At 31.2% G+C, this 15221-nt stretch overlaps 1 protein-coding gene across 1 annotated transcript; it reads right to left on the reverse strand.

Annotated features, from left to right (window-relative positions):
- Window positions 1-11764: 11764 nt before the first annotated feature.
- Window positions 11765-13887, reverse strand: LOC109790720 (expansin-A10). Its single transcript, XM_020349931.3, has 4 exons — window positions 13757-13887; window positions 13533-13669; window positions 13103-13391; window positions 11765-12527 (listed from the first exon to the last, which is right to left on the reverse strand). The coding sequence occupies exons 1-4, from the start codon at window positions 13768-13770 to the stop codon at window positions 12218-12220; spliced, it is 750 nt and encodes a 249-aa protein (XP_020205520.1). The 5' UTR covers window positions 13771-13887; the 3' UTR covers window positions 11765-12217.
- Window positions 13888-15221: the final 1334 nt, after the last annotated feature.

Raw genomic sequence — 15221 nt, forward strand, 5'->3', positions numbered from 1 at the left:
GAATTGTTAATATTGTTGTTTTAGAACTTTGGAGTCAAGGGGCATTGAGAGTTAGGTTGTCTTTGAGATAGTTGAGTCATAGTTAAGTCGGTTTAGCTTTAGGAAGGATATATAAGATTTTTCTTAAGATATGAATCTCATAAGTTCATGTTTTTAAATTTTTTAGAGAGAAGTTAAAGAGAGACTCTATAAAACTTAGAACCTTCTTCTTAATTTTCTAAAATAATTTCCCTTCTTCTTCTTTGTAGTTGAATCACTTGGTTGAGTTAAGAGATTTAAAGCTTGTGGAGCCAAGAATCTCAAGTTAGGGTTGTACCATTCTTCCTTCTCTTTCTTTCTATTCTATTTGAATTGACAAGAGGTAAGGGAAGTTTTTTGTTGTTTGTTGAAAATTGATGTGGATTATCGTTGTTGGATTTCATCTATTGATTCCTTGATTGAATGGAGATAAGCTTATGAGTTATTGGATTTTTGGTTTTCTTGGAGTGGTGCATGAGTTAGATATGATGATTCTTGAAAGAGAATGGTTGCATGTAATGTTTGATGCTAGAATTGGGATTTGGATGTTGTTTATATATTGTATTACGTAATGCATCTTGACAAGTTGTTATATTTTAGGTGGATTAGGCAAATTCGATTTCTACATAAGTGCAAAAATTGATGTCACACTAGGGCATGACATCAAGGCATCGAGTGCGACTTCAACCAGTGGGTTCTATCTTGCTCACACCGGGCATAGGATTGGTGGCATCAAGCATAAAGAGAGATAATCGTCTCGATTTGGAATCATGTCAAGCGTGGTTTGAATGACGTTAAGTGTGAGGAGAGAAAATTATTTTAGGATGAAATCCTGGTTGAGCGCCAATGGAGTGGTGTCAAACGTGGATCAAGTTGAGGCCTTCTACTTGATTGGGGTAAGGCATAGGCCTTTTCCACTCCAGGGCCGAGAGAGTGTGAGACTTTCTATCTCAACCTTGCCAAGTGTGGGCGAGACATGAAGCCTCTTACCTTAATGGGATTGAGCATCCAAAGGATGGTGTCAAACATGAGTTGTATGATTTTGATGTGTTATTTAAGTTGTTTTATGATTAAAAAATAATGATTAAGTTGTATGATGAGGATGATACGATGATTAAGTTTTGAAGTTATTTGTTGTTATAGTTGAGTAAGTTGTTAAGTTGTCGTTATAAGGTATAAATACATGTCTTTGTTGAGATACATAAAAATTAGTGAAGAGCAGAAGTTGTTTTAAAATTAAAATATCTCATTGTGTGGATATAAGTTGTAGTGTTTTAAGAGCTCAAGTTAAAACCCTTTAGTAAGTAAGTTGACTTTTTAATTGTTAGTTGTTTTAAGTTTGTGGATAAGAGATAAACACTAGAAACGGGGTTAAATAATGTACATAAAAAACTTGCACATTTTTCGTAATGAAATAATAACACTAGTCAAATGAAGTGAGAAGTTTGTTTGTTTGTCTTCATTGTTTTTCCTTGTGATGACATGTGATCGTTCGACTCATTTAATGTGAGTATTAAATGTATTTCAATAAATGGTACATCTTATTTGATCAAGGAGACTACTTATCAACTTTCCATACCAAATGGAGCTTGTAGAAACAATATCAGTGTAGAGTAGTTATAGTAATGACTATTTGTTTTTCTATGTGATTTTCGGGATTTGATTCTTATAGAAAACATGATTCATCTCTTTAATAAATTTGTGAGTTTCAAGATGGTTTTTTGAGTCGATTTGTTAAGGAATGAAGTATTCCAAGCGAACTTTGTCGTTAGTCTCAATAAATGATAAATATTTAATATATATATATATATATATATATATATATATATAAGACACTATATGTTTCGTCTGACTTACAACATCTTACAAACAATCTGCGTCTTACACCTTATTTGATAAGTTTTTCAAAGATATGTTCAAATACATTTTTACAGACATTTCTTATTTATATAAATATTTTGTTTCCTAGTATTAAAACTTTGAGTTTAGGAAATTGTCTTTTGACCTAACAATCTCCCCATTTTTTATGATGACAAACATGTTTTTATATTTATGAAATGTTCATTTTTCTATGTTCTTTAAAAGTATTTCACTTTAGTAAGATGGATGGATTTTTGAAAACTCTCCTTTTGTTTAGAAGATCTGTCATCTTTCTAAAGGTATTTTTCTTTAGAAATTTTGACCTTAAAAGAGAGTAAATCTCTTTTTTTCAATACTTCTTAAGACATTTTTCTTAAAAATGCTGAAGCAATTTGAATCAAATGGATGTAAGACACATATCAAATACATTGTAATATCATTCAAGCAACTTGATTTTTGCGAGTGTATTCTTTTTAAGGACATATTTGTCTCACATTTACTTAGATTTATCTTCATTCGAAAAAACGTATGAGATAGACTAAGTCATTATATCAAACAAAGTAGGCATACATATTCTATAAGACCTAGTCTTCACATTTTAGACCTAAATCAAAACATACATATTCTATATGAAATGGTTTTCATATTTTAAAGCTAAAACAGAGAATATAGGATAGATATAGCAAGGTGTGCTTGTTTTATCTGTTTCTTATTAAGCATATCAAAGCGTATCAGAGCATAATATATTGAATTATAATAAAGTATATCAAAACATATCAGAGGATATGGGATTGTTATAACATAGCATGCTTGTTTTATCTCTTCATTAGGCATAAAAATATGTTGGGATGTATCAAAGTATATGTTGTCAATCAGAGCATGTATTTCTACTTTAGCAGTTAGAGCATATATGATTAGATTATGAAAATCTACTTTAGATGCTTTATGCAATGCATAGAGGACTCCGCTAAAAACATGCATGATCTGATGAATATAACTTGTATAATATAGAGCATATATAATGTAAACTATGTAGAGCATGTTGTTTAGAAGAATATAGAATTAATCAAAGCAAAAACAATTGTTTGAAACTATAAAAAATAAAAATTCAGAAAATTAAAAACTTCAAAAAATAAATCAAAGAAAAAAAAGCAAAAAATTTAGCCACTCTCCCCCTTTTGGCACCACAAAAACTAATCCAAGGCATCTTCCTCGAAAAAGCCCAAGTCACAAGACAACAACTTGTTGAACTCTCTTTCAGTATGTGCTTGCCTCTTCAATGTGTAGTGTAGAGCTTGATAGAGGCCAATGATCACCTTGTTGCGATCTTTTTCAGTTGCGAGTGGAAAGAGAAGTAAATTTAAGGGTGGTGAAGAAGAAGATGAAGTAGAATGTCATTAATGGCTATGTTTTGCCAACAAACTCATCAAACTGAGTTGGTTAGGGACCCGCATCATCATCAAAAGAAATATGTAGATAAAGACCAAAGTCCTAGGCTAACCCAATCCAAATGAGGTAGTTGAAAAGACATGTTGAAGAGTGATCATTTAAAGGAGATGAAGAAAGAAAGGTTGCTTGGATAAAAGATTTGTTTGTTCTAAGTTTTTGGTGGTGATAGAGAGACCATGTTCTAAGATGAGAAAAAGATGTGAAGTTATTAAGGTTTTAAAGATGTGGGATGAGAATAAAGTTAAGCACGAGTTTGGTACGACGAGTTATGGATTGGAATGGTGATAAGATTAATGATAGAAAAAGTTGTCATTTATATGACAAGTCTCTGAGTTTCCTACTACTTCCCGCATTTCTTTGCCAAAAATTAATGCATCTCATGATTCCTCATATTTAATGAGTTTTAAATGCACCTAAAACTCTTTCAAAAACTCAGATAATAGGTTAGTGCATATATTAGGTCAAATTAATGAAATGACATGTAAGCATAAGATGATATGACTCAAATGATACATAGTAAGATGATGCATGTTGATATATATTTTAAATGCAAATGATTTCTATTGAATCTAAAATGTTCTTCGACTAAAGCCTTTATAAAGATATCAGCCCATTGATGAGTAATGTCAATAAATTTTATATCAAAAACTCCTTTTGCATATAATCACGAATGAAATGATATCTTATCTCAATATGCTTTGCCTTGGAATGTTGTATAGGATTTTTAGACAAATTAATGGCACTAGTGTTATCATAGAATACAGGTATATTGTTTTCAAAACTAGAGTATTCTTCAAGTTGATACTTGAGTCATAAGAGTTGTGAGCAACATCCAACTATTGAGATATACTCTACCTCTACAGTTAAAAGAGTTATGGAGTTCTATTTCTTGCTTGGCCAAGAAATGAGGCAACTTCCTAAGAATTGACAAGCTTCACTTGTACTCTTTCTTTCAATATTATCTTCAATATAGTCATCATTATAGAATCTTTCTGACATGAAATTATTATTCTTTTCATAAAACAGACAAAGATTAGCAGAACCTATAAGATATTTGAATGTCCATTTAACAGCTTTTAGATGTGACTCTCTAAGACTAGATTGAAATCTAGTATAAAGATAGACACTAAACATGACATCAGGTCTGCTTGTAGTCGAGTAAAGTAAGGATCCGATCATACCTCTATAGATTGTCTGATCTATTGGTTTATTTGATTTGTCTTTTTGACAGACTTACAGATGGATGCATAGGTGTGGGCATTGGCTTGTAGTCATTCATCCCAAATTTTAGAAAAAGTTCTTTAGTATACTTTTGTTAATGGATGAAAATGCCTTCGTTTGTCTGCTTGATTTGAAGTCCCAAGAAGAATTTTAGCTGGCCCATCATGCTCATCTTAAATTTTGTTTGCATTAACTTGGAAAAGTCCTCACATAGAGATTCATTAGTAGCACCAAAAGTTATATTATCTACATATATTTGAACTACAATGAAATATGTTCCAAACTCTTTTCTAAAGAGGGTCGTGTCAACTTTACCTCTCACAAAACCATTACTAAGTAAGAAGTTACTTAGTCTATCATACCAAGCTCTAGAAGCTTGTTTTAGACCATAAAAATCCTTATTGAGTTTGAAAACATGTTATTTAAAAATAGGATTTTCAAAACCTAAGGTTGTTTAATATACACCACTTTAATTATTCCATTTAAAAATGTGTTCATTACGTCCATTTGAAAGAGCTTTATATTTTTGTGAGCTGTAAAAGCTAACATGATCCTAATAGCTTCAAGTCTAGTAACAGGTAGGGGTGTGCAAAAAAACCGAACCGAACCGAACCATTTAAAAATAAACCAAACCAATCCAAACATAAAATATCCGAACTGAACCGATTTAGAAAAAACCAATTAACCAAACCAGTTTATTTAAAACGGTTCGGATCAAAACCCTTAAAAAAATCCACTTTTACTTTTTTCGTATCCGAACTGTCGTTGCGGCCAACTGCTTTGCTCCAGTGCTCCTAGTCTTCTACGCGGCTACGCACTGCACTCTTGAGTCTCTTGTTACAACTACTAAATTCTATTAACTGCCACAAAAATCCACTACATCAATCATATGTGTTTTATATTTGTTTTTTGTTTTTTTCAACAGTAGTTACGTTGGCAGGTTAATCATACTTCAATCATTTTTTTTAATTTCAATCTGCTTTTTATTTCAATATTTATTTATACAATATGATATTAATTTCAGTAAATGTTATTTAACTTTTTTATTTTCTAATAAAAAATATTACAACTAAACTATTAAACATAAAATTAAACTAGAATTATGTTACACAAATAATAAATTAAATGTGTATCTTCACTTTAGTCAAATTTTTTAATGAAATTAAGTTTATACAATTTTTTAACATAAAATTGGGTTTAGTCAATTTTTAAAAAAAATCAAATTTAAGATATCTCTCTTTCTTATTCATGGGTAGTCATGTTTTCAAATAAATTTTGTTATCTCAAACTTAAGTGATACCTTTTACATTTATAGTATTCATAGATTTAACTTATTATTTGATGATGATATATAAAAATTAAAATTTATTTCATAGTGATTACTTAGTGGATATTTTGATTTGACTTAAAAGGGTATATAGCCTTAGGTGAGACTCAAAGTCAATTGAGCAAATACTTGGTGGAATGTTTTGAATTGAATATTTTCAAGTTTATTTTAAGAATTAAGATATATATTGTAATTCTTAATAGGTAGTGTGAGTTGTTTCCATGGATGTCTTTATTTTTTCATGTTATAGTTTATTTCCTTTTACTTCTAAAAAATAGTTTTAAAATCTGGGTTTAAAAATATTAGTTAAAAATATGATTAAAAAAACAAATTTAAAAATTGGGTTAAAAAAATTGCTTTAAAAATCTGGTTCAAAAAATTGGTTTAAAAAACTGGTTAAAAATTTGCTTTAATAAATCTGGTTCAAAAAAATTGGTTTAAAAAATCTGGTTCAAAAATCTGTTTTAAAAAACTGGTTAAAAATCTGGTTCAAAAAATTGGTTTAAAAAATCTGGTTCAAAAATCTGTTTTAAAAAACTGGTTAATAAATCTGGTTCAAAAAATTGGTTTAAAAAATCTGGTTCAAAAATCTGTTTTAAAAAACTGGTTAAAAAATCTGGTTCAAAAAATTGGTTAAAAAAATTTGGTTCAAAAATCTGTTTTAAAAAACTGGTTTAAAAAAATTGGTTTCAAAAAACCGGTTTTTATCCGATCCATTTTAGAAATGGATTAATCCATAAATCTGGATCGAAATTGGTTCGAAACTGATCCATTAATTAGGTTTGGTTCAAAATCGGATCAGTAAATTAGATCGGATCGGAATCTACTAAACCAATCCATTTAAAAGCGGATCGGATCAATTTGGATCGGTTTTTAAAAAAACCGATCCATGCCCACCCCTAGCAACAGGAGCAAAGGTTTCAATGAAATCAATATCTTTTTATTGATTTTAGCCTTGAACTACCAATCTAGCCTTATTCCTTACCACTTTACCTTCTTTGTTTAACTTGTTTCTTAATATCCATCTGGTTCCAATCACACTTTGGTATTTAGGCTTTGGTACTAGAGTCCAAACATAATTTCTTTTGAATTAATGAAGCTCCTCCTCCATGGCTATAATCTAGTCATTGTCTCCTAATACTTTATCTATGTTGTTTGGTTCTATTTCAGAAACCATAGCACATGAAGCATTGTGTCTAATAGCAGATCTAGTCTTGATGCCTTTAGTCTTATCTCCTAAGATCTGATCTTGAAGATGATAGTTGAAGAACTTCCAATCTCTCTAAGATCGGGTGGATTCATTTGACTAATTCATTTGTTCTTCAAGAAGGTTCATCATCTGGTTTGTATCATCTGGTTTTTTCATCTGATCTTCTTTGATCTGCAAAATCTTCTTCTAGATCTGATAGTTTCCTATTAGTCTTCAATGTATCATTAAATTTTATATTAATATATTTTTCTACCACAAAAGTTCTAGAGTTGTAGACTCTATAGGCTTTTAAGGTGTCCGAATATCCAAGGAAGATACCCTTGTCCACCTTGAAATCAAACTTGCCTAGTTGATCCTTAGTGTTCAAGATATAGAATATGTTTGGTCTTCTTCCCCTCAACAATTCATAGGGAGTATTGTTTAGTAATGGTCTTTTCAATATTCTATTTTGAAACATTATGTTCATTGCGTCTGCCTAGAAGTGTTTTGGCAAATTATTTTTTCAAAGGAGTGTTATTGCCATTTCTTGTAAAGTCCGATTATTTCTTTCAACTACCCAGTTTTGTTGAGGTGTTCTTGGAGAGTAAAAGTTATGAAAGATACCATGTTTTTCACAAAAGCTTTTGAAATCAGAATTTTCAAATTCAGTTCCATGATCACTTCTGATAGCAGTAATGCAAAATCCTTTTTGAATTTGAACACACTCATAAAATATTTCAAAGACCTTAAACGACTTATGTTTATGGCCTAGGAAATATACATGTATATCTAGAATATTTATCTACAATGACAAATTCATACTTCTTACCTATTAGGCTGAGTGCACTTGTGGATTGTATCTAAGGAAGTGTATCTATAATAGTCTTTTGATACTAAAAAATTATTATGAAATCTCAATCCAATACACCCCCTTAAATATAATCCACAAGGGCACTCAAGATATCATTAAAACAAAAATCTTTCTCAGGCATTGTATCCAAAATCCACATGGTTGAATCTACATGAAAACACCTTATGTACATGTGAACAAGTGCATTCTTTAAATATTGATGCAACAATAATCCTAACTTTAATAGATACCCATGACATTGCTTCCCCTTTTGAATTCTCCCTCTATCAACACAACAAGAAAGAATAATGGTAAATATATACTCATTAAGGGAGTGAATTGTCCAATGAAACCAGATTCCCAAATAGCCGAAGTTCTTCCAACACATTATGGTAACTACATACTCATTGAGGGCATGCACTATCCAACGAAACCAAATTCCCAAATAGCCCAAGTACTTCCAACAGATCACCTTTGTGCAAATACCTATTGGAAAAATAATTCAAATTTCAAATAAATTGAGTGAGTGGAAATTTAAGGAGTTATTTTAGGAATTTATAATCTTTAGGATACTATTTAGATTTATAAATTTTATTTGTTTAATATCTTTTATAGATTTGTTTCCTCCTTTTAATTAGGAGGATTGTATGATTCATTGTATTACAATTTTGCTTTATGTATAGAGAGCCAAGAAATAAAATATGGGTGTATTTCGTTTAAGATCCTTGGATGTGTAGGTAATCTTATTGTGTGAGGAGTTTTTCTCATCAATGGTATCAGAGCTATGGTAGGGAACACACAAAAGTTTGAGATATCATTATTTAATGGTAAAACAAATTTTATGATTTGGTAGTATACCATTCAAGATATTTTAGTGCAACAAGGTCTTGATCAAGCTTTGGAAAATGAAAAGCCAAATACTATCAATGAAAGAGAATGGAGTTAGATCCAAAAGAAGGTCATGAACACGATTTCGATTAGCTGTTATTCCCGAAATCAAGTGCAGCATGTTAAAGGAGACAACACCAGAAGCCTTGTTGGAGAAACTTGAGAGCATTTATGCATCTAAGTCGTGTACCAATCGCCTATGTTTGAAGATGAAGTTGTATCAACTCAACATGGAGATGGGAGGAAATCTTCATGATTACATTAATCATTTCAACCAACTAGTATGTCAATTGTTAAATGTAAATGAAAAAAATTCTAAGAAGGGCAAACAGTGTTGTTGTTGGCCTTACTACCAAAGTCTTATAAATCGTTAAATTAGACGTTGATATTAAAGTCCAATGAAGTGACATCTGTATAAGAGAAAATGAGAGAATGATGAAAATGAGAATATTGATATTGAAGGACATGCACTAGCCGTGCAACATTCTGAGCAAAGGAGAAGTGATTCATGGAAACAAGATGGGCCTAGAAAAAGATCAAATTTTCAATTATGTCTAAAATGAGATATGAGCAATGTGCAATATTAGTATTGTGGAAAGAAAGGTCACATGCAACCGATGTGTAAAGAAATGAGACAGGACCTTCAAAAATTGAGAATTGTGAGGAGAGATGATGACAACTCCAAGCTAATGTAACTCAAAACCTTCATGACGATGAAGATGTCTATTTGGGAACTACTAAGGAAGTTGCTAAATCAAAATGGGTAATGCATTTTGTTGTCTCAAAACACATTTGTAGAGACCGTATGATATTTCACACTTTAAACACTAATGGTTCGGTCAATTCAAGTTAGGAAATGGTGAGAAAATGGAGGTTAAAGGCATTAAGACTGTGAGAATAAAACTTCACAACAGTGTCATTCAAACTTCTAAAAATGTGAGATATGTACCTTTTGTTGCATCCAATATAATTTCATTGGGGGAACTGACATCACAAGCCTACAATTATTTTGGTTCAAAATGGTGATGCAAAGCGTACAAAGGGAGACGCTTGATATTGAAGGACAAAAGAATGAGAAAAATCTTTACTACTTGGAAGGACAAGCTTTGAGAAGATAAATATTTTAATCAACCAGTTATTTAAAAATTTTAATTAAGGAAGGATTTGTTAGGAAAATGATTCAAATTTCAAAAAATTGAGTGAGTGAAAATTTAAGGAGTTATTTTAGGAATTTGTAATCTTTAGGATATTATTTAGATTTACAGATTTTTATTTGTTTTAATATTTTTTAGAGATTTATTTCCTTTTTTTCTTTTAATTAGGAAGATTATATGATTCAAAGTATTATAGTTTTAGTCTATGAATAGAGAGCCAAGAAATAAAATATGAGTGTGTTTCATTTAAGATTTTTGGATGTGTGAATAATTCTATTATATGAGGAAGAGTTTTTCCCATCAATACCCCATGATAGAGACCCAACTAGCCAAAGTATTATTATATCCAATAATAGCCGAGTGAAAAAGAATTAGGGCTACACTAGTACTAACTAAAAAAATAAACTTAGGAAATCCATTCACAATCCTCTCAATGATAAACACTACAATATATGTAAAATAACCATTGTAATCTACCCCTACACATGTAGGACTAGAGATTATTGAAAGCAAGATGAAATAAAAAATAGCACCGAAACCTTTATAACTAAACATAGTCTCTGATCCAACATGGTTTGGATATAATACATTTGGGCCTATTTATATTTGGACTAATTGGGTCTCTATCACCCCACCATCAAAACACGCCAAGAAACCACGTTTCTCTGGGGCATTTTATCAAACAGCCTTCTGGCACACTCTAATTGATCACATTTGGAGTATAAATTGATCAATGAGTTTATTTGAGTATGTCACTGTCTTTTGAAGTTTGGTTACGAATAACCAACTGGACATGGATGGTTTTGCCAAATCTCATGCTCTTAGATGTGGTAGAGTTTCAAGAGTTTAACAAGTTCTTTGAGGGAACAAAGATGTGGAAGGTACCTAGAAAATGCAGGGTGATATGTAGCAGTTTCTGAACAAGCATTGGTTTCACTTTGGTACTTGTTTTCTGAGTGTGTTCATGAAGTTTTGGATCGATCAATATTTAGGAAAATTGTCCACGAGAAATGTTTCTACTTTTTAAGAAAATGGCCGAGACATTTATTTATTTATTTACTTTTTTGCAAAATTAAAAATTTCACAGCTACTTATTTGTTTTATTGTATGTAGGATCTTGCAAGATATATTTTTACTGCAATATTTCTACCCACATTAGATGTGTGCACCTTATGACCACTCATGTGATGTGGCTACCTAATTATGCCATCACTATATATATGAATATGATCCATGACCTTTGAATCAATATATTGAGGACAGGTAACCCTTTCATTCTATACATTAGTCACTGAAATGGACTTTTATATTACTCTAATTTTGCACTCATATCACTTTAATCCCATCAACTCTTATTATCACCCAAAACCATAAAAGTAATGAAACACGGTGACATCTCAACTACCTCTTAGTGTCCAACACATTAGATAAGTGACATTTCATGCAACATAAATTGGCTTACAACTTGCCTAGGATTAAGACCCCAGAGTTAGAAGCGACTCTGATGTGAATAATTTCCTTCTTATTTCAATAATTTCTTATTATATAATGCATGTTGACATGTATATATATTAGTGTTAATTCTGGTATCACGCCTCCATCTCTATACATGTGATAAAACGGGCTATTTGGCCCAATATGGTTTGTAGGATATAGTGAGTCGAACAAAAACAATTTTAATTTAACATGGGCTAACACAAAACTCAAGTTTAATACAAATCTGATTTTTTAAATTTTTGACGAGTTTTTGCGAGTTAAGCACATAATACACCATGATCACATTTCTCATTCAATAATAATAATTAAAGTAATAGAAAAATATACTTAATTATTATTTCATGTTGATCTTTCTGAACAAGGCAAGAATCAAATCTGCCAAAGTGCAATAAGGCACACAAAATCCCACTTCTAACCTACTTTTCTTTCGGCAGGTAAACAGAAGCACCCATGAGGCTTAGCCTAGCATAAATCAAGGGTAGGAATTCTTCTGCCAAAAACCTTGCAAGTTGCAACAAGACTCGATATATAAAAAGGGACTAGATTAAATTGACCACCTATTTTGTGGCCAATGTTGACACATGTACACTATTATTAAACTATTGCTTAGTTCTTTTTCAATGCAATCTTATTATCATGATGTACCCAACTTCATGGAAATGATGTTCCATCAAAAGGTCTTTTTTTCTTGCTACTAGTATCCTCGAATTTACTGGGCAAGAGAATAATCTGGCTCTCAGTACTGTGATTGTAGCTAAGGTTGGTTAGTAACGGAACTGGCTCCCAGTGTAGGTCTGTCCAAAGGACCAACTTGGTGGTGCAGCATTATATGAGAGCACACTGCGGCCATCACTAGTGGTGACCAAAAAGGAAAGACTCTGTCCATTCAAGTAAGAGTTGCTCTGCCAGTTTTGGCCCCAATTCCTTGACATGGCTTGCCATCTGGTTCTTGAACCTTTGATGGCCACAGAATGCACATCACCAGCACCCCCTACATTAGTCACAAGGACTAAATTGAAGTAGGAATGACCATTGATGGTGAACCTGATTCCACCTCTTCTTCTGCACCTTACCCTTTAAACAAAACCCATGAAGAGAAAATGTTAGCTTCAGGCCAAAAACTAGTAAAAGTAAGGGAAAAAAAACATGGTAAATAGTGTATGTATTGACAGCATAAAAGTATCATTTAATCAGAAACTTTTATATACGATAAATTTATTCATTGATTTTTATAATAACTATCTTAAAATTATACTACTGACGATTTCTAAATAATAGACTGCAATTTTTTTTCTTTCACTTATAGCATATAGAAATTAAACTCTAAAACTTAATTAGAGATCTTTAGATGTTTAAGTTGCTATTCTTCGACTAAAATTAGTGTTTCAGCTTGGTGACTTACAACAAATATCAGCATTTAAAGTCATGGTGATTTCTAAAGTGAAACTTTAATTGTGCTTGAATAATAGTACCAAAAACATTCAAAAAGTTTGGTCTTAAAAGTAACTATGTTTGCACTAGTTAACTACATTAGCACACACCTTCTATATACTTGCATATAATTTATTTGATAACACTGGTCATATTGTAACTTTTTTTGTTGCAGGTCTGAATTGTTCACACTTAACACAACTCACATGCTGCATTACCTTCTGTAAACTACAGGAACAATTCCAGCTTTGTATTGTGCAATTTGCTGAAAAACAGGTTGAGAAAGATCAAAATGGTGATTGGGAGGGTCACACCAACCACCAGGGGGGCAGAAATTGGTTGCAGTGACAACAATGGAGGCAGGGAGGCACCATTGTGGGTCATTTGCACATTTAATTTGGTAGCATGAGCCACAGCTCAAGCCATTGTTGAACAAGGCAGTGCTAAGTGCTGCTGTGTTAGTCCCATAACCTTGGCTGTACAAGTTTCCATACCCACAAGCCCCACCTATATACAATATCATGATGAGATATATAATATAAGCAAATATGTAACTTAAATCTAATGCACAAGTTTGGCAAACACATAGATTTGTTATTAATCATGGTCACATTTGTTCATACATGATGCACACACATAAATACATACCCATTGTCCCAGAAGCATCACTTCCACCATAGAATGTGGCATGTGCATTGGTCCAACCCCCATTGTTCACATAGCCATTAGCACATGAGATCATGGAGAGACACCCCAGAAGAAGAAAGGCAAGATGAGCCATTTTCCTGCATAAATAAATGGATCATAATAATGGTTGCTATAATAAATTGAAAGAAAAGATAAGGAAGACATAAGGGGAGATAATTAATTACTTGAAGGTGAACATGGAAAGGAGGTGTTTGGGGAAATGAGGGGGGATTGGAGAGGGAATAAATAGAGGTCAGTCAACATCAAACCCTGACAAACTTTGAGCTGTTGGGACCATGCAAGTGCAGGACACTGTGATGAAGTATGCAGCATTGGGACTCAGTTTTATGGAAACTGCATGTGCTTTTCAATGGGGATCAAAGCTTTTACCATACATAACAAATGAATCAAATGGAATCCATTGCAAGGCTCCACTTATTTATCTACTAGTCTGTCCAAGTACTTAGAAACAAGGAAAAGAAATATTACTCTCACCCTTTCATTTTGTTTCACGTTTTTAGTATTTTTCTTTTCAATTTTAATTTGATTGTAGTTTTATAATACTAATGTAACATTAAATATGTTTTTTTATTATACTCTTAATCATTATTAATGTATTTTTTAATTATTGATGGGAATGCAAAAGATTTAAAAATATATTAGAATGTTATACAATTTATTCTTCAATCTCATAATAACTATCATGTTAGAAGAAAAAATAAATGTCATGTTATTTTTTTTAATATAATATGAATTACTTCTTTTTCATTTATACTTCTATTAATATTAGTTGAAAAATTATTATTATGTTGCATCATTTATAGAAGAAAAAAATTTGACTTAAAAAGATTTCTTGCTAAGAGAGTTAACCATAAGAATAATTTTGTAAAATTTGTATTATTTATTCTTTTTCATCCATTTATTGACTTTTTTGTCTACGTAAAACGATATAAAATAATATAATATTTTATAAAATCAAACATGTTAATAATATTTTTTAAATGTATGCCAAAATTTTAAACGTTAAACAAAATGAAACTGGAAAAGTATAATTTAACATGGTTGGTATGTACTCATGTTTATCAAGAACAAGAATGTGGTCAAATTATCAATTTCTAAATGTACTTAACATTTATTGGGGAGGTTAATCTCGTAAATATAAATAAATATCAGGTTCTTGAAAAATTAATCTTTGACTCTAGTCAAGGATATCATGATTTCACACGTAGAAGAAAAAAAAAACATATATTTCTTTGCAAGTTTTGTGGCAACAATTTTAAAATTTTCTTGTTAAATCTTTTGACAATCATGTCAAATAATGGAAATACGAAATATCTTTTCTGAAGAGACCGTAAATTGTAAGGTTGCTGACTTGTGACTTGAAAGCTGTGGAGAAGGGCAATAGTTGCTTACGAAGTCTTCACCCATTTTAAGAATCTTGCATACTACGCTGATTTTATCTATACGCCGATATATAAAAGGATACTTATAGATTATTATACTTTTTATTATTAAAAAATAAAAAAAAATATTTTTTATTAAATTCAAACTTTAATTCAAGATCTTAAAATTTGGACCAATTATAATATTAATTAAATTAATATATTTTTATTATTTAATTTAAATTTTTCTTATTTTTAATAAATATAC

This window comes from Cajanus cajan, chromosome 2 (genome assembly GCF_000230855.2).
Source record: "Cajanus cajan strain Asha chromosome 2, NIPB_CcT2T_4, whole genome shotgun sequence".
NCBI lineage: Eukaryota > Viridiplantae > Streptophyta > Magnoliopsida > Fabales > Fabaceae > Cajanus > Cajanus cajan.